Source organism: Phyllobates terribilis, unplaced genomic scaffold (assembly GCF_046119375.1).
Source record: "Phyllobates terribilis strain yellow unplaced genomic scaffold, ASM4611937v1 Scaffold_7__3_contigs__length_470593459, whole genome shotgun sequence".
Classification (NCBI taxonomy): Eukaryota; Metazoa; Chordata; class Amphibia; order Anura; family Dendrobatidae; genus Phyllobates; species Phyllobates terribilis.
The window spans coordinates 241,097,739-241,119,278 of record NW_027362767.1 but is presented as its reverse complement, the minus strand read 5'-3'; the positions used below and the strand labels follow the sequence as shown (position 1 = coordinate 241,119,278).

Below are 21,540 nucleotides of genomic sequence, written 5' to 3'. Positions count from 1 at the left end.
GATCGCACCTGTCTATCAGCAGATCGGTTCAGTCTGTGGCCGCTGATTTCTATAGGAAGCACACAGCCCTTTGGCACGATGTAGAGACTTGACACAATGTGCAGGGATGAGGACGACCCTTTTATCTTAGCCCCCCTTAAAGGGCACTGAAGGGTCCTCAGCCCTGTGCTCGGGGGTCTGGAGTTTCCAGCAGGGAATTCCCAAATGCTAAGTCCAGGCCATGAACCTGCTCCAGTGCACATTATCGGCAGCACGCCTCCTGTATACAGAGGGCGATCAGATCGGCAGATACTAGCGCTTTGCTCGTTGATCCTGGGGGAACTATTTTCGGGAACGTGCATTCTTGTATCTGTGGGCCTTCAGTAACCCGCTGGGGCGGATGATTGCACAAGATTTGTGGTTGGATTTTGCAGCACTTTTAGGAACTGGCTACAAATAGGTTTATGCAAGTTATTGGCAAATACTATAAAAGTGCGTTTCTTGTTCCCTGCAGGATGTGTGCAGCACTCGCCCTGCTCCGGGACCGCCCTCTGGGCACTTGTAAACTCATTTGCATAACCGAACAAACTTAATTGGATCTTGGAGTGACAAGTTACCACCTCTCCAGAGGATAATGATTACTTATTGATGGAGGGGGGGGTCCGAGCGCTCTGTTAGGATGGTGCACATTCATTCTCTATCAGGCTCCTGAGATTAGGGTTTTTTTTTAGCAGCTCCATAGAGAGTGAACGCAGCGGTGGTCGGGCGTCCTGCTTGGCTCTCCATTAAAATGGGGATGAAACTGCCCCGATCTACCAATCATGGTCGGACCCCCCACGCATCCACAAGTTATCACCGGACAACCCCCTTAAAATTTTGCTCCTATCTTAAATCAATTTATTGCCGTAAAGATTTATTTGTACGGGGTCTGAGATTCCCCTACTCAATTAGCAGCTGCCAGACCCCCTTTAATTTGACTACCATTTTATTTCAGGGGATGTTCCCACACAGCGGAGTTTCCACTGTGGAAAAACCACACGCTAGTAGCTGCATTGTAGATGAGGTTTCCCCACGCTGTGAATATATTGCGCTGCACCATGTCTATTTGCTATTGCAAAGGGTGAAATCTGCAGTGATGGCCCCAAAAGGGTGAAAGGTGCAGCTAATCCGTTTGTGCACTAAATTCCACAGCAGCATCACATGGGGACGTTCTCAGTAAATTAGTGTTTTATTTATATGTTGGTAATATACTTTTGTGCTTTCCTTGCAGGTATTGGCATGGACTCCTGTGTGATCCCTTTAAGGCAGAGAGGGCTTTCTCTCGTTCAGACCACTGACTTCTTTTATCCGTCTGTAGAGGACCCCTACATGCAGGTGAGGAAAGGGTTAATAAGTCTTGGTGCATTGTCATCCTGACTTCTGGGGATTTGTGTGCTGCCCCTGGAGGGTTGGGATCTGCTGAGTCACTGTGATCCTGCCTGGTCGTGAGCGGGAAGGAATGTGCCCGCGATGCATTTCATGGCGGTCATCACAGGAGGCGGCGGTCCGCCGCAGTGATCACACTCCTTACATTTACCACCTTCAGCTTCTTGAATCTCCCTTTAGCTGGTGAGCAACTTAGGTCTTAAAATCTGTTTGCATAAAACCTATATAAACCCACGGTCTCACAGCCCCCATCCCACAGAACAAGTTTAAAGCTGTTTTTTGGTGAATATGCAAATCTAATATGTCCAGGAACTGTCATGGTTCTTATGCTCTTTAATTTTTTTTTTTTCATTTGGCTGTTCTTAATCTGCATTCTACCAGCACTATAGGTGCAGGAACTTCCCTTCTCTCACAATGCATGCATTGTCCGATGGCCTGCCTGCCCCGGAGTTAATGCCCACCTCTGTTATACCTGTATGTAGTGTGACAGACAGAAAAACGGGGACAGAGGCACAGTCTTGCCAGCCCTCTGCCATCATATCTGCTTGTGCACTAAACTCTTATTCTGCGTTTTGCAGTTTCTTAATTCTTCCAGTTGCTCATTTGCAGCCAAACGTCCTACAGAGGTTTTGGAATCATAAAACGGGACCAAAATAAAATGAATATTTTCAAATTCATCAGATGCTGCAGTACCGGCCACTGCCCACGGTGACGCTATCGAGATCTCCCTCCTCAGATTATATCTGGATACTGGTGGTCTAAGGGGGACTTTTTTCCATTATATAAAATAAAAAAAGCATTTTCTACCACACATGAGAATCACCTGAAGCTTTGATTGTTACCGGTAATATTTGGGCTCCTCGGACCACCAATAATTGACTGCTCCTCTGACGCCCATCATTGTAACGAGCGGACACAAGGGGGGTCCAGACGCCCCTCTTCTTGGTTACTGTCTTGTGGGTTGATATAAAACAATATTTTTTTTTTTCAGGGTCGCATTGCCTGTGCGAACGTGCTGAGTGATCTCTATGCCATGGGGATCACCGAGTGTGACAACATGCTGATGCTGCTGAGCGTCAGCCAGAAGATGACGGAGGAGGTGAGGCCGTCACGTGCTTTCTTAATGCGCTTTTAACCCTTGAGACTCTTTAATGTTTGCATTCTTTGACGAAATGTGGGGGAGCAGTGGGATTAAACCAGTGATGTCTCGATGGCTGATGTGTCTGATCCGGGTCAGGGTGTGATTGGAGCCCGGGGCTTTGTGTAGGGTTCATTTCTGTGATGGGTCTTTCTTAGTCAGACACAATAGACTCCTTGTTAATTGTTCCAGGAACGGGAGAAGGTGACACCGTTGATGATGAAAGGTTTTAAGGATGCAGCTGAGGAGGGGGGCACTTCAGTCACCGGTGGCCAGACCGTGGTTAATCCGTGGATCATCATTGGTGGAGTGGCAACAGTAGTGTGTCCGTCTAATGAATTCATCATGTAAGTTTCCTTCTGGATTGGGCTGTAGTTGGTGCCGAGTCTGATCTCTTAGAGGAATTGTTCATGCATTAAAAAACCCTCTAAACTGCTTGTAATGTTCTAAATTATGGCTGGACCACCCCTTTAACTTGGCCCACTTTTTATAGATAAAACCTGTCATTTCTTCCCAAGGCCGCACAACGCTGTTCCAGGTGATGTCCTGGTGCTGACGAAGCCCCTGGGGACGCAGGTAGCTGTGAACGCACATCAGTGGTTGGACAACGTAAGTGATCGTTCTGGGTCATCATCATCGGGACGCTCTTGTGAATTGTCCCCAGTAATCATTATCCAATGTCTCCACCATCAGGCTGACCGCTGGAATAAGATCCGCCTGGTGGTGAGCAGAGAGGAGGTCGAGCTGGCATACCAGGAGGCCATGTTTAATATGGCGACTCTGAATCGTACAGGTAAGCTATAGCTGGTGGTCATCGTGGCGGGAGCGACCTCTCGTATTCGGGCTGTCGCGTACCGACAGCTTTTATGTAATGGTGGTTTTGGGTTTAACTCTTTCATAAATGCTACAGTGTCAACCTCCCAACTACTCTTAGTAGTGGTTGTTCCTGGTACTACAGCACAGGGCCCGTTCACTTAAATGTGCCAAGGCTGGCTGGACTCACGGTAGCCCATGACGAGAAGTACAACGCTTTTCCTGGCATAAAAGACAGCTGATTATGTCCCGTCACAAAGGGTGCTAAGAGACCCTTACTATTGATGAACGCACATCTGTTGGAATTTGCAATAAATGTGCCAGATTGGAATACCCCTTTAAGGTCTACATTTTATTTCCCTAGCTGCAGCCTTGATGCACTTGTTTAACGCCCACGCTGCCACAGATATTACTGGTTTTGGGATCTTGGGCCATGCTCAAAACCTGGCGCAGCAGCAACTCTGCGAAGTAAACTTTGTCATCCACAATTTGCCAATCATTGCCAAGATGGCAGCCATCACCAAGGCCTGCGGGACCCGGTTCAGTTTACTTCAAGGAACATCTCCGGAGACTTCAGGTGAGTACAGACTGTGGTGGGCTGTTGCCTGACAGGCGGCCGGCAGTATGGACTGTGGTGGGCTGACTGGCGGCGGGCAGGTGCTTTACGACTCGATTTTTATGGAGGGTGACTGGTCATGCTGTAGCTTTCTAACCTGAATGTTGGCTTGTTAAGGTGGTCTACTCATCTGCCTTCCGCGGGAGCAAGCGGCCCGCTTCTGTGCCGAGATAAAGTCACCAAAGTACGGTGAGGGCCACCAGGCATGGATCATTGGGATTGTGGAGAAAGGAAACCGCTCCGCCCGCATTATTGAGAAACCTCGCATTATCGAAGTGACTCCTCGGGGTGCTGGGACCAGTGACAATAGTACCGTGGCCAGTCTAGAAGGACCATGCTAAAGCGGAAAGAATCACTGTACCTCAGGATTATTGATCGGACTGCACTCTAATTATGTCTGGACAACTGGGTAAATCTAAGGAAATGGAATATATCAATCAGAAGACAGAATGTGATTTGTTAATTTTTTCATCATGGACAATGAAATCTTCCATCAAGCCCTTCCGTAGTAATCTCCGTTCCGGGTCCAGGCCTGAGCAGCTGGATCTCAGAGTTACGGAGGAGAACGGGCTCGCGTTGCCTTCCACACCCGCCTCTGTTCATGATGCCACATCCTGTAAAACCCGCTTTGGTCGGGCTGGCGGTGGCTGATGTGCGCTCAGAGGCGGGCTGGAGGGGCAGCGCAGCCCCTGGTTGGGCCCTGTTAGATTATTTTTCAATAAACAATGTACAATAAACCAAAATGTGTTTTCGGTGCTATGTTACAGCACATTTTATTTACAGAGGAACAGAATGAGGAGTTGGGAAGAGACAGTAAGTACGTTCTTCATTCTGGACGAGCCGTGGAGAACCCATCCTTGCACAATAATTCACAGACGTCATCTTAAAGCGGATCTGTCACCAGATGTCACTATGCACTAACCCTTTAAGGATACATATTTTTTTTCTTCCCTTTCCTCATTCCAAGAGCTGTAATTATTTTTTGCCATAGCAGAGTTGCAATCTTGAATGACACCATTCATTTTACCATATAATGTACTGGGGAAATAAAAAAAAAAAAGTCTGAGTTGGTGTTAAACGGTGGGGGGAAAAGTTTTTTTTGGGTTTAGTTCTTAAAGTAGTATGCTCCAGGTCAGTAATACCATAATATATATATATATTTCTTTTGAATTTGGTTCACCATTTTCTGAAACTTGACCCCCTCCATCAATAGCACCAGGCTTTTGTATTTCTCCCATTTTGAGGTATGACACATCGCTAAAAAACTCTTAATTTTGCTGTTTAGATTTTTTTTTTCTCCTCCTTTGACATCTACTGTAAAGGTTGATTGGCCTTGTTAACTTTGAGTATTAATTTTCATTTTTGAAATTTAAAAAAGATTTAAAGTGGTAAGATTTTACATGTATATTTTTTTTTATATAATACTACTTTTAGTAGACTTTGAACCCCCAGCACCATCTGTCAGCTTCACAATGGCAACTTAGGAACTAGAGCTGAAAGATGCAGGTGCCGACTGTGCAACACACCTGGCACCCCCATGTATGGAGATGGGGGGTTAAGAAGATAAGCATGTTATTAGCTGGGAAAACTTTGAAAAAGTGTTTGAAATCCTCTTTGTAAGGTTGTACAAGTACACCAGCCTCATCAGGTCCAAGATCAACCTCTAATGTATGTGGTTTGTGTTGTGATAGCTGGTGACTGATCCATTTTAAGCAAAAAAAAAAGTTTCTAATGTCTTTTACATTCATAAATGGAGGTTAACCCGTCCCCCAAATATCCTTCAGCTTCCACTACTAAAATTGCATCAGTGTCCAGTCAGGTAAGTGTCCATTCACAATCTATAGGAACAGTCCATAGTGTTGGGCGGTTACTGTATACAATCCATCACGTGTATCTGCAGAGTGTCCATGTCTGGCGCTTTGTACTGACATTTCGGGCAGCAGAACTCTTGTCGCTCCAAAGGGGGGATGGAAGTTGGTGGTGGAGTAGCATAGGGCGGTGGGTACAGACCTAGGAAGGAAATGGGGAGGGGGTAAGTGGGGAAAGTAAGAATCACATAGGAGCGAGCGATTCACTCGTCTCACGGCCTGCACCTTACATCTCTGGGTGTAAGTACATCAGTATCTAATGACCCAACTGATGCCATAAAGTGGAAAAGAGGCGCAGAAATGAACCCCGTAGAAGACTGTGTTTTGAACTAAGTATAATGAAATACTTCTAGTAGTATATAAAAGTGATTGATCACTGGTAAAAGTGAAAAACATTGTAGTTTTTATGACGCCAGTACTTCCCACAAAAAAATACAATCAAAACATAGGAGCTTCAAGTAAAAAAAAAGCAATAGCTCGGCCCTCAAAAAAAAAAAAAAAAAGTTTTGACTTTAGTCTATTGCTTGAAAAATGAAAAAGTTACAGGTCTCAGCGGCATCAACCAAAATGTATTTATTTTTACAAATTTAAAGTTTGTCACCAACTTAAAGGGGATCTATCAATAAGATCTACCCTCATAAGCTGTCTATATGGACATATAGGTCTTAGAAAGCTGAATAAAATGATATTGGATTGCAGAGATCAAGGTGTCTATTTCCAGAGAAATCCATGTTTTTTTTAATATGTAAATGAGCTGTGTCCAGCCCATAGATCTTAGCAGCTCATTTACATATTAAGAAAAATGTGGATTTCTCTGGATTAAAACATCGGATCGCAGATATCAAGATATAATTTTATTCAGCTTTTTAAGACCTATATGCCCATATAGACAGCTTATGAGGGTAGATCCCCTTTAAAAACTACTGTGATCCTATATTGATTATACAAAGGTGGAATCAGGCTGCCAGGTTATTTTTAACACCTAACAAAAGTAGGAAGAAAACCTAAAAAAGGGGATTTCCCCACCCACCCATAACTGGTGGTAATATAAACATACTAGTCCCACAAAATAAAACAAGCCCTCAGACGGAACAGTAAGTTTTATGACTCTGGGAAGAAGGGGAGGAAACTTGGCCCAGGGGAAAAGGGGTGAAAGGCGGACGTGCTGCATACAGGTTAGTACTCACCACCCATGCTTTGCCGTAAAGTGTCAGAATGTCTGTTCCTCATCTCTTCGATCCTAGTCCTATAAAGAACAGACAGCGTTACCCGATTGGGACCACCCCACCAGAACAAATAACCAGGACCCAGATGGACCTGGTCCCCATTCATTCCTCCACCTTTCTCGCAGTAGGTCATCCATCTGTTCCTGCAGCTTCTGCTTCTCTGCATGGAGTCTCGCTCGCGCTTCACGTTCTGCGAGAAAGTCTGACTTATATATTTCTGCCTGGGTTGGGGGGTATAAAAAACAAAAGTTGGTATCCAGTGCCTGTACCCCGTGTCTCAGTGTCGCCCGTCTGCGGTGGCTCACCTGGGCCTTCAGCACAGAGACTATCTCCTTCAGACTTTTTTGCTCGTCAGTCTCAACCTTCAGCTTGTCAATAAGTTCCTGCTTGGCCACCAGCGCCTCCTCCGCCTCCTGCAGCTGCTGCGTCAGCTCTTGAAGTTGTCCTTGTAAGGTCTAAAACGCAACAGACATTACAAAAGTCCAGACGTTCCAAGCAAAGGAGTCTACACTGCGACGGCTCGGCTCGTACTCACTTTTATCATTTTCTCCTGCTGGATGCTGTTCTTGATGTGGACGTCATATTCTTGAAATAATTTGTGATACGCGGACTGGAGCTGGGCCAACTTCCTCCTAGAGATGAGAAATTGGGATGTTTTATGTCCCCCTCCATAAGTATGATACTTAATAACATGCTTAACATCCAGTTGGCAAGGTGTTCACTTTCCCTGCAGCACCTCCGCAGGAGAAGTATGGCATTACACTGATTGGGAACATTGCTGTTTTTTGGGGGTTTTTTTTAGTCTGTTAATTCTATAACATTTTGGCAAAAAAAAAAATTCACATCAATCAATACAAGCTCAGGGCGATCTGGGGACTGTGGCCACGACTAAGGTTTCAGCGGCCTAGATTGCGATGTGCCGCTGCTATGTCGCAGGTGAATGGGATCATATTGCAGCCCTTAGGGTACCGCAACAAGCCAGTCCCCAAAAACCAAAAATAAAACCCTAAATAACCGTAAAATTAAGTGTACACACATCTATAAAGGGGTAAGTCACTTGTGAGACTGTGTTCAGCACCATTGTGTAGATTTTTATTAAAGGGGTGAAATATTGGCCGCTTTTTTTTTTTTTTGCACAAATAGCGCCACATCAGGCAGTGTCTGGTAATGCAGCTCAGTTTCACTAAAGTAAATATGACAGCTGCAATAGTGATAACATGGCGCTTTGTTTTTTGGAGGGGGCAGCCATGTTTTTTTTTTTCTATTGTGTGCAACCAGAGTGATGAATGTGTGATCGGACCCTCCACCATGGTGCAGAATATACAGCATTTTTTTTTCTTGTGCTCCATTTAAAAGGACGACTTTAGCAATGGGAAAAAATTGCAAAAAGTTTTAAAAACTTTTAAACCATGAATTAACAAATGTAGGGAAAAGTCCTCAGCAGAAGAGGGAAATGCAGGCGGAGCAGCAGGCCAGCCACGAGGAGCCTTCACACTCTGAAGGAAAGGAGCCGAGTCCCCTGGAACAACAGGACGGCCACATGTAGAAAGGGTCTACTTAAAGGGGTGGTCTATAATCGATAAAACATTGTACACAAGATCCAACATTTATATAATGCGTATGGGACCGAAGAACATAATTACAGTTGATGGAAACCTGCGCTATTGTGTGGTTTTTTTTTTTATATGTTCAATCGGTTTCCAATCTGTCCAGCTTGCATTTTGGCTGATTGTATATTGCGCGCCCTTGCTGTGGGTATGCGGAGCAGTCGCGGCCTATATCATACATAAGGCAAACGAATGCGGCAATACCAGACACAACCTGTAGCCTAATGTGGTGCTGTTTCTAGAAGGCAGCCACCGTGTTATTTAATTTCATACCACCCTCTTAGAGCCCACAACCTTGTAAGTACTAGAGCAGGTCAGGGTACATGGATGGTTTACGACTTACTGATAATTAGAGATGAATGAACTTAAAAAAGTTTGGGGTCCGTACTGGACTGTTAATGTCCGGTGCCAAACGCCGAACTTGGACTTCTTCCGGAAGTCCGTTGCAATGTTCAGAGTTCCAGGAGAGAACAGAAAAAGAGAAACATTTCCAGCTCAAAAGTACGGATCTCCATTGTTTTCAATGGGGTTCGGGTACAGAACTGAACTTTGGATGAAAGTTCAAGTAGGGTGCCAGAACCCGAACTTCCACTGGTCCGCTCATCCCTACAGATAAGATTTGTTGTGTGCTAAACATCTTCACACCCAAAACCGGGGATAGTCATCACTGCACCTTTATATGAGCAGATTTCAGCTCAGAGAGCCCCATTATCAAGGCAGCGAGTCGAGCGGCGGCTGGGGCCGATGCAAACTGTATGGGGGACGAGGAATCCCCATATAAACATGTTAGCAATAAGTCAAAGATTGGGTCTAAGTGTTTATCCAAGGTGCGGCTGCCAGACACCCATTCCGTTTTCTGCTTGATTACAAATGGCCGTGCAATTTTATAAAAAAAAACAACCTTTAAGGCTAAAAGTTCCCAAGGTGCGAAAACTAAGAAGATTTTTATTAGTTTGCCACAATTTTACAGTGTGTGAGATTTTAGCAAATGCAAAGGGTGAAAAGTGTCGTTCCCTCCACAATGATATCCGCTGCGGTAAATGTTGCTGCGGTATCTCCCCAGGGGAGATGACAGGTGGCCTAATCCCACCAACGCTTTTATTACAACACTCGTATGGAAAGGTGCTGAATCTAGATTATACCGTATAGATCTGCTCCTTCTACTATACATCACTGGCACCCAGAAAATATAAATATATGACCTACAGCACTGTGCAAAAGTTTTAGGCAGGCGTGGAAAGAAGGATTTCAAAAGATAAATCTAAATTACAGCAAGATTTGGTGACCTTTCTTTGCCTTCGTCACTTCTCGTCACTTGTACACAGTTTCTGAAGAAATTTGGCAGGAGTTTGTTCCAAACATCTTGGAGGACTGAACCCAGATCTTCTCTGGATGTCATTTGTGTAAATCCTTCTGTTTCTTTATGTGATCCCAGCCAGGGATCTGTGGGGGCCGGATCATAACTTAAAGGACTCCTTGTTCTTCCTTCACACTAAGGATAGTTCTTAATGACATTGGCTGGATGTTGGGGGTTATTGTCCTGCTGCAGAATACATTTGGGACCACTCAGATGCCTCTTTGATGGTATTACATGATGGGCAAGTATTGAGGCATCTACAAAAGATCTGTGGTTAGTTCTCCAAGATGTTTGGTACCACCGAGTTGTTGCAAAAACAAAACAAAAAAAAAAAAAACCATGTACAAATTTATCAAGAGGAACTGATGAAGACAAAGGTGGGTCAACGCAAATATTGATTTACATTTCTCTTTTGTTCATTCACTTTTCATTTTGTTAATTGATAAACCTATTAACTCTTCTATTATGAAAGCTTCTTACTGCACAGCATTCTTTGCTACTCCTGCCTAAAACTTTTGCATGATTCCTGATATTGTATCCTGCGTCCCCCCCAGGAATTACTGGACGACTTACATCTCTTCTCTGGCGTTGGTTCTCTCTATTTTCAGTGCGGCTTCCAGGTTCTGCACCTGCAGTCGGTTCTGATCCAGCTGGAGGACCTGCTGCTTCATCTGAGCCTCCCATTCCCGCTGCTGCTCTTGTGCGCTCCGCAGGCTGCAAAACCAGAGGCGCAGGTTACAATAGTAGTTTGTACATAATGCTAGGTCCAGGATCTATATAAGGGGATGTCTCATTAAAGGAACACTTTCCCTAAAGGAGGCTTTCCCGGAGACCATCTGATTGCTTCCAAAGGACACTGGTGCCAAGCAGGTGCCATCTAGGGGTCTACATTTCCCCTGCAGGTTGCATTGCATAATGTACAGTCACTATTAGAGATGAAGAGAATACATTTGCAGGGCCCTGGTCCAGGGGCCACGTCAGGCCTACAGATCAGAATAGACGCCGAGGACTTGTAGCAGGTGTGAGGAGCCTCGCAAGGCTCCCGTCTGGCTGCCGGACCGATTCTCTCATCTCTACTGACCATGTAACCCTTGGATAGACCGGGGTCCTCCTCTTTATGAGACAACTCTTTTAAGGACCGCCAGTCCCCGTAAGTTCCTTACGTTTCTTCAACCTTTTTTTTCTCCTGTGTAGAGACCTCCAGACTCCTTTGGCTCTCGTGTAGCTCCCCAAGCAGGGACGTTACCTGGGCTTTTACTGCCATCTTCTCCTCCGTCAGTAACTAGAAGGTAAAAGAGAATTTTACTAACCACCGGCATCCGCTGATCATACAGAATACGGGTTGTGAATGACTGCTCTGTATACCAAGCCTCCATCTCTGCCACAACCATGCCAGCTATCCATATGGCACCGAGCCAGGCTGGATGTCAGGTAGGACAGCGATCCACCTTCTAGAGAAACAGCGCCACCCCTGTCTAAAGGCGGGGTCATGTATTGCATTCAGGAGCTGAGTTGCCAGTGGACAGAAGTGGCGCTGTATGGTTTTATTCGAATACCATATGGCCCCTTTAAGACACATAAATTAGAGCTAAGCAAAAATATTGGGACCACTCTGGTCCTGCATCCACTGCGGTGCCAATATTTTTGCTCTGTAGGCCGCCACGTCTTTGTACCTGCAGTTTTCGCTGCGCTTCCTCCCCTTGCTCGCTCAGGTGATGCGTCAGATGCGACACCTCCTCTTTCAGCTCTTTCATCTGCTCTTGCAGTTGAGTATTCCTGCAGAAAAGCAAGAAGTGACAGCCATATAAACTAAGGGGGAACCTGGAGAGACCCCCCTGGCATCCTAACTCCATCCCCAGCCAGCACAGATTTGGGCAATCCTCATCATCCTCTTGCAGGACCTGAGCCAAAATCAACACTAAAATCATAAAATCCCTGAGAATTAGACAACAAGGGTTATGTCTAGCATTGCACTCTGAGCTGCAATACCAAAACCGATCTATTGATAGGGGTGGCAGTGTTTCTGCAAGAAAGTAGCTCCTTTAACGTCTCCTTTATACATTGAGGGCGCTCACAGTGTCTCGGCCTCCCGCAGCTTCTCCTGGAGATCTTGTTCAGCTCTTGTGTTTCTATAAGTAACAGATATAGAGAGTGATGATGAAGAAGAGGAGGCGATGCTGCAGGGGGTAAATCCCCCCCCCCCCCAAATCCGCTCACCCACCTGTCCCCTGCTCCCTGCAGGAAGTCCACTTCTGTTGGTCTTCTCCGGACTTCAGGATCCACCTGCAACAATAAAGCACAAATCATTAGATCCCAGCAGGGATCACGATGGCGGCCGGCGAGCGCAACCTCTGCTCCCTCACCCTCAGTCTGACCCCATTTGTAGAGGCCGAGTTCATTATCCGATTTCTCTCCTTTCCCAGGGTCAGATTTGCTTCCATCAACCTCTGCAGTTCCTTTAGGATATCATTCAGCAGAAAGACACCCGTCAATAAGGAGGAAGAGAAGAAAACAACAGCATGCAAAAACAAAATATAAAAAAAAAAACACTGAAAGGCGCCAGATTGTGGTCCCAAGACAGAATCATGGATGAAGGGATTAGTAAAAAAAATAGTCTGGACGCAACCGAAAAAAACAGCGCCCCACCTGGCTACAGGCCGTGTCGTGCATTGCATTCGGTGAAAGGGGCCTTTCAATTTCATAAAGCAGACCGGATCGTGCTGTCAGTTTTGCTCAACCCACTGATTGGCTGCAGCACTTTCAAGGTGATATCAATAACATACACTGGGAGCAGCGCTGGACCCGGGGAGGGTGAGTAATACAATTTTGAAATAAAAACTAGCCAATAGTCAGGAGAGGCGCCGTTTCTGGAAACATCAGACCTTTTATTCTTTAAAAACACCAATGTACACAGATGATTGGACATTGCATGGGTAGGTCACATGGTCTGAGGAGGGCCTCGTTACATTCCTTACATACAGTGGTGTGAAAAAGTGTTTGCCCCCTTCCTGATTTCTTATTCTTTTGCTTGTTTGTCACACTTAAATGTTTCAGATCACCAAAACAGATTTAAATATTACACAAAGATAACACAAGTAACACAAAATACAGTTTGTAAATGAAGGTCTTTATTAAGGGGAAAAGAAATCCAAACCTACAGGGCCCTGTGTGAAAAAGTGATTGCTCCCTAAACCTAATAACTGGTTGGGCCGCCCTTAGCAGCAACAACTGCAATCAGGCATTTGCAATAACTTGCAATGAGTCTTTACAACGCTCTGGAGGAATTTTGGCCACTCATCTTTGCAAAATTTTTGTAATTTAGCCACATTGGAGGGTTTCCGAACATGAACCGCCTTTTTAAGGTCATGCCACAGCATCTCTATCGGATTAAGGTCAGGACTTTGACTAGGCCACTCCAAAGTCTTAATTTTGTTTTTCTTCAGCCATTCAGAGGTGGACTAGCTGGTGTGTTTTGGATCATTGTCCTGCTGCATAACACAAGTGCACTTCAGCTTGAGGTCACAGACAGATGGCCGGACATTCTCCTTCAGGATTTTTTTGTAGACATCAGAATTCATGGTTGCATTTACCACAGCCAGTCTTCCAGGTCCTGAAGCAGCAAAACAGCCCCAAACCATCACACTACTACCACCATATTTTACTGTTGGTATAATGATCCTTTTATGAAACGCTGTGTTACTTCTACGCCAGATGTAATGGGACATACACCTTCCAAAAAGTTCAACTTTGTCTTGTCAGTCCACAGAGTATTCTCCCAAACGTCTTGGCGATCATCAAAACTGAGAGGAAGCCTTCTGTTCAGCAGTGGTTTTTGTCTTGGAACTCTGCCATGCATGCCATTTGTACCCAGTCTCTTTCTTATAGTGGAGTCATGAACACTGACCTTAACTGAGGCAAGTGAGGCCTGCAGTTCTTTGGATGTTGTTGTAGGGTCTTTTGTGACCTCCTGGATGAGTCGTTTCTGCACTCTTGGGGGTAATTTTGGTTGGCCGGCCACTCCTGGGAAGGTTCACCAATGAACCATGTTTTCGTCACTTGTGGATAATGGCTCTCACTGTGGTACGCTGGAGTCCAGAAGGTTTAGAAATGGCTTTATAACCTTTTCCAGACTGATAGATCTCAATTACTTTGTTTCACATTTGTTCTTGAATTTCTATGGATCGCAGCATGATGTCTAGCTTTTGAGGATCTTTTGGTCTACTTCACTTTGTCAGGCAGGTCCTATAGAAGAGATTTCTTGAGAACAGGTGTGGCAGTAATCAGCCCTGTGTGTGGCTAGGGGAAATTGAACTCAGCTTCCCAAAGATGTGATAAACCAGTTAATTTATGTTTTAAGGTGGGGGGCGGCGCAATCAGTTTCACACAGGACCCTGTAGGTTTGGATTTCTTTTTGCCTTAATAAAGACCTTCATTTGAAAACTGCATTTTGTGATTACTTGTGTTATCTTTGTCTAATATTTAAATTTGTTTTGTGATCTGAAACATTTAAGTGACAAACATGCAAAAGAATAAGAAGTCAGGAAGGGGGCGAACACCTTTTCACACCACTGTACTTGCACTTAAATTTCCTAGAACTCTACATTGTGCTGATCCTCTTTTGTTCCTCCTGGAAATGTATGAATGAGCTGTCAGCTAGGCCTTATTATTAGTCAAAGAGGTGTGTCCTTACACAGTGGGATCGGGATTGGGTGACATAGGAGATTGTAGGTTGTAACTGCCAGGAAGAGCATCAGAAGAACTGCGCAATGCTTTTTCATAGGAATACAAGTATTTTGTTACCTGGATACTGACAGACGTGCGGACTCGGTCTCACCTGCTCGGCTCGGGGTGGCCCCGCGTGATTTCGTGCTGGCTCTCTCAGCGCTTCGCACATACTTTGGGTCAGAGTTTCACAGGAGGACAGAGAGCTCTCAGGGCTGTCAGCCTAATGACACACAGCACAGCAGTCAAGCAGGGGCCGAGCCGAGGAGAGAGGCAGAGGACAGAGCGAGCACGGAGGATAGCGGCAGCGCCCCCAACAGGGTCATCTAATCATTCCAGGTCACTTATTACTATACCCAGCGAGCAGAGCAGCATAGGACACACGGACCAGCCACACAAGGAATTTAAAAGTTTTTTGTTTTTTTTTCTAATGATTGGCTGCAGTGGTCAATTACTGTAATTGTGACTGCTGCAGGGAGTTGGGTGTTGTAATTTAACATGTCCAATCCAGAAGAAGCACCCTCCATAGATAGGGGTCCGGTCTCACTGAATTTTACATTAATGTGTAAGGGGGTCCTATAGGCTATGTCCAAACTTGCACTAAGGGTATCCATCATATGTTACTACACCCCAGTGCAACTTATAGGATCGGTGGCAGCTTGGACTTGTTACAGCTTCCAGGATAAGTGGACGCCTACAGCGCCAGTGTGAACAGAGCTTTAAAAAGCTAATGCAGACATGTGCTACGAAACAAGGAGAAAATGCAATATTCTAACTAATGCACGTTGACACAACTCAAATCGGGACATAGGAGTGTGAAAGCGTGCAGCTCAGGGCCTGGGGTATTAGCCCGGGCACAGATTGGGCACCTGGCTGATAGCTGGAGAAGCTCACAGCCCAGGGAGTCCCTGCGTTACATGGAGCGTGGAGGTGCAGGAAGAAGCAGGCGGTCACCTCGATGGGTCCCTCGGCCATGGGCTCGTCTTCTCTGGTGGCCGTGGCCTCTGTTAGGTGTCTTTTCGCCTCCTCCAGTTCACCTTGCAGGGAGTCGCGCTCGGTCGATAGCCTCAGCACCAGGCTTTTGGCTTCATTGAACTTGAAAACGATGAACTCCCGCTCTCTCCTCTGCGTCTCCTGAAACTCCAGCATCTCGCCGTGTCTCTTCCTGAGCATGGTGTTACTCTGCTCCAAAGCCACTGGTGGGGAAGAGGAAGGCAGAGGGGGTTCACAGAGGAACGGGAAGAAATGGCAAACGTCTCAGACCCTGCACTGGGTATTATACAGAGGGCAGGTGGTCCCCGGAGCGTTCCCGTCACCTAACACACGTACAATAGCTCAGTGTTACAGCCATCATTCCCCCAAAAATGTAAACAATTTTTGCTGCACGAATAAGTCTAATATGTCCAGGAACTGTCTCGGTTCTCGTGCTCTTTAACTTAGCTGTCAACATTCTGCCAGCACTACAGGTGCTGAAATTTTCTTTCCCTCCCTTCCCAGTACGCACTACTTCTACCATTGTTCTACTGCTTGTCTGCCCAGAAGTAAAAGTCCGCTTCTCTGTTAACGCCTGTATATAGTTTGAGAAAAACAAAATCAGGAGACAGAGGCCCGCCCCCAATTCCCGCCAGCGCGACAGAGGCCCGCCCCCACTTCCCGCCAGCGCGACAGAGGCCCGCCCCCACTTCCCGCCAGCGCGACAGAGGCCCGCCCCCACTTCCCGCCAGCGCGACAGAGGCCCACCCCCACTTCCCATAATCTGTCTCTTTGTAGTGATTTTTTTTTTATGGGCGAGAGAACAAAATTCCTGAATAAAGTGATTTGCAGATTGTCCATTTCTCCCACTGTCCATCAGATGAGATCAAGTTTTCTATAAGTGCAGGGACCCTCTAAGCACTGGTTAGAAGTGAGGGAATTGTATACGAAGAAGCTTCAGCTGTGTTCACACTTGCTTCCCTTCAGAACCGAAGCTGTAATGCTCTGCCGGGTTAGTCACACAACGGACCCCTTTGCCTTGCAGAGGGGTCTCAGGTTATGCAGAGAAATCTGCCATTTTGACAGGACAAAATCTGCGAACTAGACATTGATGCAGATGTGAACAGAGCTGCACTTTAAAGGGTTACTATCATTTTCAAAAACTTTTCATATGTAATAGGGGCTGCACCGAGCGACGGGTTTATGGGGGCTTGGGTCCAGACACCCCTACCGATTGCTCAAAACACCATTCTGAAGTGCGTGGCCCCTGCAGGAGTGATCAGCGGTGTAGGAGCTCAACAGTAAGCCTATAGGTCTGTACACCACGCTCACAGACCAAGGTATACAGACTCACTCCTGCACAGTGATTTAAGTGGTTGGTGGGACCCCCATCCGGCCGCTGCCAGAGCTGGTAATAGCTGATCCGTGGGGGGTGCAGGTGCTGGACCACCACTGATCTGATAGAGATGAGAGTATCATAGTAATGGAAAATCTTTTTAAGCAGACAGGATGTGCACACTGACTACTAAAGGTCCGGGTTACAGGTAAATGGGAATCTATACGTTATAGTGTAATGTGACACACGGTGTGAGGCCGTTTTGCTGTGGGCCGTGTTCTCACCTCGCAGATCCTGGTTCTCAGCCCTCAAGCGCTGGAAGGCCTCGTGATTGCATATTTCAGGGGGGACGATATCAGCCTTTCCCAAGGACATGTCTCCTGGCCCTCCAGTACACGGCGGTGTGAAGCTGCTGCTGGAGCCTTCGTTAGGTTGCACCATCCTGGCGGTCTGCCCCGGGGCGCTCATTCACTGCGCACAATCAGGTCACCAGTCTGCAAGGGAACCAGAGAATAAAGTCAGGAGGCGATGCATCTCCTCCACAGAGGGCACTGCAGCCGGGCAGATCGCTGTCAGCACCACCCGCATCTCCTCCACAGAGGGCACTGCAGCCGGGCAGATCGCTGTCAGCACCACGCGCATCTCCTCCACAGAGGGCACTGCAGCCGGGCAGATCGCTGTCAGCACCACGCGCATCTCCTCCACAGAGGGCACTGCAGCCGGGCAGATCGCTGTCAGCACCACGCGCATCTCCTCCACAGAGGGCACTGCAGCCGGGCAGATCGCTGTCAGCACCACGCGCATCTCCTCCACACAGGGCACTGCAGCCGGGCAGATCGCTGTCAGCACCACGCGCATCTCCTCCACAGAGGGCACTGCAGCCGGGCAGATCGCTGTCAGCACCATCCGCATCTCCTCCACACAGGGCACTGCAGCCGGGCAGATCGCTGTCAGCACCACCCGCATCTCCTCCACAGAGGGCACTGCAGCCAGGCAGATCGCTGTCAGCACCACCCGCATCTCCTCCACAGAGGGCACTGCAGCCGGGCAGATCGCTGTCAGCACCACCCGCATCTCCTCCACAGAGGGCACTGCAGCCGGGCAGATCGCTGTCAGCACCACCCGCATCTCCTCCACAGAGGGCACTGCAGCCGGGCAGATCGCTGTCAGGAGTCACCACCGACTGAGGGGTTTTTACTTGGCATCTTGTGGCTCTTAGGAAGGAGACGGATTGTGTGGCAATGGCTATATATGTTATCTTCAGGGTAGAGGTAAGAATATTTCCATTCACTGATAGCAAACAAAAGTAGACACAAAGTTTGGTGGAAAGTTGCAGAACTTTTCATCATAAAATGATCAATCCTTCCAAGTCGTCAATTTCCGACTTTGGCACTAGCAAAACAGAGACTCAGGATGGCCGGATACGGTGAAACCTCCTCCTCAGCGCCATCCCAATACTCCCCCCCCTTACACCCCATCTCCGACGCTCCCTGCTCCCCCCTCAAGCCCCATCCCAATGCCTCCCCACCTCAGACCCATCACAGGGGCATTTAAAATGATTGGAAATTAACTGGTTACATCGTTGATTGGTGCTCGTTATGGACTAACAAGAATTTGGGGTAATGTACCACAGTTTACAAGAAAAAAAAATACCCTTTAAAATGTAGCTTTAAATAATGATTCCTTAAAAAATATGTATACTTTTAAAAAGACAAAAGAACCTCAATTGTGAGGTAGTTACTTATCCACAGGAGTGGCAGGAAAACAGATGCCCAGGACCAATCACACAGGTAAGTGCCGGGTCACTGCCTCTCCCTGTGTCCCCACCTAGCAGCGGAGGTCGGCACCTACTGATAAACGTCATTGGTGCCCCCGCTCCACGGCGGCGGACCCCAACTGCATCCCTGGTCTAACGTGATATCTCAAAAAGACAAAGTTGGACAAATGTAGAACCACGTGCAGACGTGGCTGTGCCGAATAGCCGGCAGACCCAATAAGAAAGTCAATCATTTCTGCCTGAAAAATCACTAAATGGGAGAAAGCGATGGGAATATGTCTCCCTGTTTATCCCTGAGCTGGAAGTCCGACCTGGCTGATCACAGATCACTTTCAGTTTTATTTCTCTGATCCTCGCTCACTTCCTGCTCAGCTTCCACAGCCAGCAATACAGGTGGCAGATAACACCGAGCAGGCGCTGAACAAGCAATTCAGAGGGGTCATAAAACTATTACATTACTGAAATGAAGGGCAGAAAACACTGCAGAGCATAAAGCATAGGTCAAGGGAGTGCCAGGGGGCAATAAACAGCCCCATATATAACATATATCAATCAAGTGACCATTAATCCCCCCCCCCCCCCCCCATATACACGCACGTTCAGTATGGCCAGGCTGGGGCAGTAAGAAGCTGCCAGACGCCTCTGATGGCGACTTACCTTTGCACTGCTGTAGCAATCTGAGCCTGGCAGCAAGTGTTTAACTCCCCTGCAGCGCCACCACAGGGGGAATAAGAGCATTACACTGTGGCGTAGACATGACTGGTCCTCCAGAGAGAGTCGCACTTTGGTCTCCAATTTTAAAGGTCCTTCTATTATGTAAATCCCGATGCTACCTTCTAGCTACTAAAGAAGCTAAATGGGAGCCTCAGAGGTGGCGCCCCCTACTGCAAGACCTAGCAGAGCTCATGAATGCAGTTCGCCATTATGGTATGAAGAGAAAGGAATGATGAGAGTTGTGGTTAGGAGGAAGGTGGTCACTAGTAGGGGCTTGAGAATAGCGACCTCTAAGGAGCGTCTCCTCTCCAAAATAAAATCTGAAGTCCAAGTTGTTCTGATTGGCATATACCCTAATGGGGGACACTGATATAGTGGGCCGCCCACTCAGGACCCTCCTGTATATAAGAGTCTAAAGAGCGACCCCCATAAGACAATGGAGTAAACAGTGCATGATGCTGGGACCATACAGCTCCGCACACGGTGTAGTGGCTGCACCCAGGGGCTGCTGCTCAGCTACCATTGACATGAATAGAAGCTGAGTTGCAGTACACAAGAATGGCCACCAGGAAGTATCAGACAGAGACTTACAACATGTAGTAATAAATGTCTCCTGAACGCAGCTGATCCTCACCTACCTGGACTCTGCCTGACTAGTATCAGTCCTGGGGAAGAGATGGGTGACTACTGATACAGCTGATGTCAGAGCAGGATATTATTCTATGCAGATTGTCACCCAGAATACATGCACACACCCAGTAGGACTTAGACTACTATTTTCTTCTTTCCCTATACTTTACACTGCAGCTCAGCTTGTTCTGAATGGCTGCTGTGTATGATTATCAGGTCTCTGAATGGGAAGCTCATACTGATCACTGAATGATTGTACTGTACATATGTACAAGGTGCAGCTCCAACTGCTCAGGAGGAGGACACATTAGTCAACTTAAAGGGAACTGGTCACATTGTCCATGCCGCGGGTTACTGAGCGCGGGGAGCGGAGGAGGTATAGTTCTATGGGAAATGATTCGGCATAACTCATGTTTGTGGGGATTTTTAGTCCAACCCCGGCGACTGGCGATGCCCACCAGACTCGGCCCCCGGTGACGGGCGATGCCCACCAGACTCGGCCCCCGGTGACCGGCGATGCCCACCAGACTCGGCCCCCGGTGACCGGCGATGCCCACCAGACTCAGCCCCCGGTGACCGGCGATGCCCACCAGACGCAACCCCGGTGACCGGCGATGCCCACCAGACGCAACCCCGGTGACCGGCGATGCCCACCAGACGCAACCCCGGTGACTGGCGATGCCCACCAGACGCGGCCCCAATGACAGGCGATGCCCACCAGACGCGACCCCGGTGATCGGCGATGCCCACCAGACTCGGCCCCCGGTGACGGGCGATGCCCAGCAGACTCGGCCCCCGGTGACCGGCGATGCCCACCAGAAAAGCCCCCAGTGACCAGCGATGCCCACACCCTATCACCATACCAGTGACAATGTCCAGTATAGCAGTCCTGCCAGTGGCAGACCCTGGTGCACAGCATCTGGTGCCCTCAGTATTACACCCCATGTCTCTGGCTGCCAATGACACAGCATTACTCACCTACCAGGAGGAGCTACCCTGAATAAACAGAAGGTGCCCCTACCAGCACCAGGTCCAGCACCAGGTCCAGCTCTCTCACACTCACCTGCAGATGTTTTCTCACTTATTTCCGTGTTACTTCACTTCCACATGACGTCATCACGAAGGGACTTTTCGCGTGACACCAGAAAACAGAGCAGCGGAAGTGGGGAAGACTCCACATTCTACCCGGACGGAAGTGGGGCACGCTCACCTGTCCGTCATGATACGATGTACTCTCCTGACACCCGGCATCCCCTCATCTGATTGGTCAGTCTCTCCTTACGCGTCTTCTCATTGGTCCGTGCAGCGGGCACGCAAACAGTTCCACCTTTCGTCACGCCACCGAACACGCCCCTCTGGA

General features: G+C 47.6%; 1 protein-coding gene and 1 pseudogene across 4 annotated transcripts; one reads left to right on the top strand and one right to left on the bottom strand.

Moving 5' to 3' along the window:
• Positions 1-4,714, top strand: part of LOC141154296 (selenide, water dikinase 1-like) — a 5,158-nt pseudogene extending 444 nt beyond the window's left edge.
• On the bottom strand, positions 4,715-21,401 carry IKBKG (inhibitor of nuclear factor kappa B kinase regulatory subunit gamma). Of its 4 annotated transcripts, none has more exons than XM_073639950.1 (15): positions 21,244-21,401; positions 17,344-17,553; positions 15,706-15,947; positions 14,864-14,974; positions 12,393-12,485; positions 12,251-12,312; positions 12,105-12,158; positions 11,703-11,805; positions 11,193-11,311; positions 10,603-10,743; positions 7,601-7,697; positions 7,371-7,520; positions 7,180-7,286; positions 7,027-7,085; positions 4,715-5,981 (listed from the first exon to the last, which is right to left on the bottom strand). In XM_073639950.1, exons 2-15 carry the CDS (start codon positions 17,525-17,527, stop codon positions 5,839-5,841), a joined length of 1,665 nt encoding a protein of 554 aa, XP_073496051.1. In that variant the 5' UTR covers positions 17,528-17,553; positions 21,244-21,401; the 3' UTR covers positions 4,715-5,838. The 4 variants fall into 4 exon arrangements, with proteins under 4 accessions (XP_073496051.1, XP_073496052.1, XP_073496053.1 ...); XM_073639951.1 differs by having other exon boundaries at positions 21,159-21,285; XM_073639952.1 differs by lacking the exon at positions 14,864-14,974.
• Between the last annotated feature and the right edge of the window lie 139 nt (positions 21,402-21,540).

Excerpts from the sequence above, each read along its gene's own strand:
- IKBKG (XM_073639950.1), bottom strand. The coding sequence starts at position 17,527 with ATGAGCGCCCCGGGGCAGACCGCCAGGATGGTGCAACCTAACGAAGGC. Across the intron at positions 12,486-14,863 it reads GGCCACCCCGAGCCGAGCAG|GAACTGCAGAGGTTGATGGA; the intron begins GTGAGACCGAGT and ends GATATCCTAAAG. Across the intron at positions 5,982-7,026 it reads TTTACGGCAAAGCATGGGTG|GTCTGTACCCACCGCCCTAT; the intron begins GTGAGTACTAAC and ends TTTCCTTCCTAG.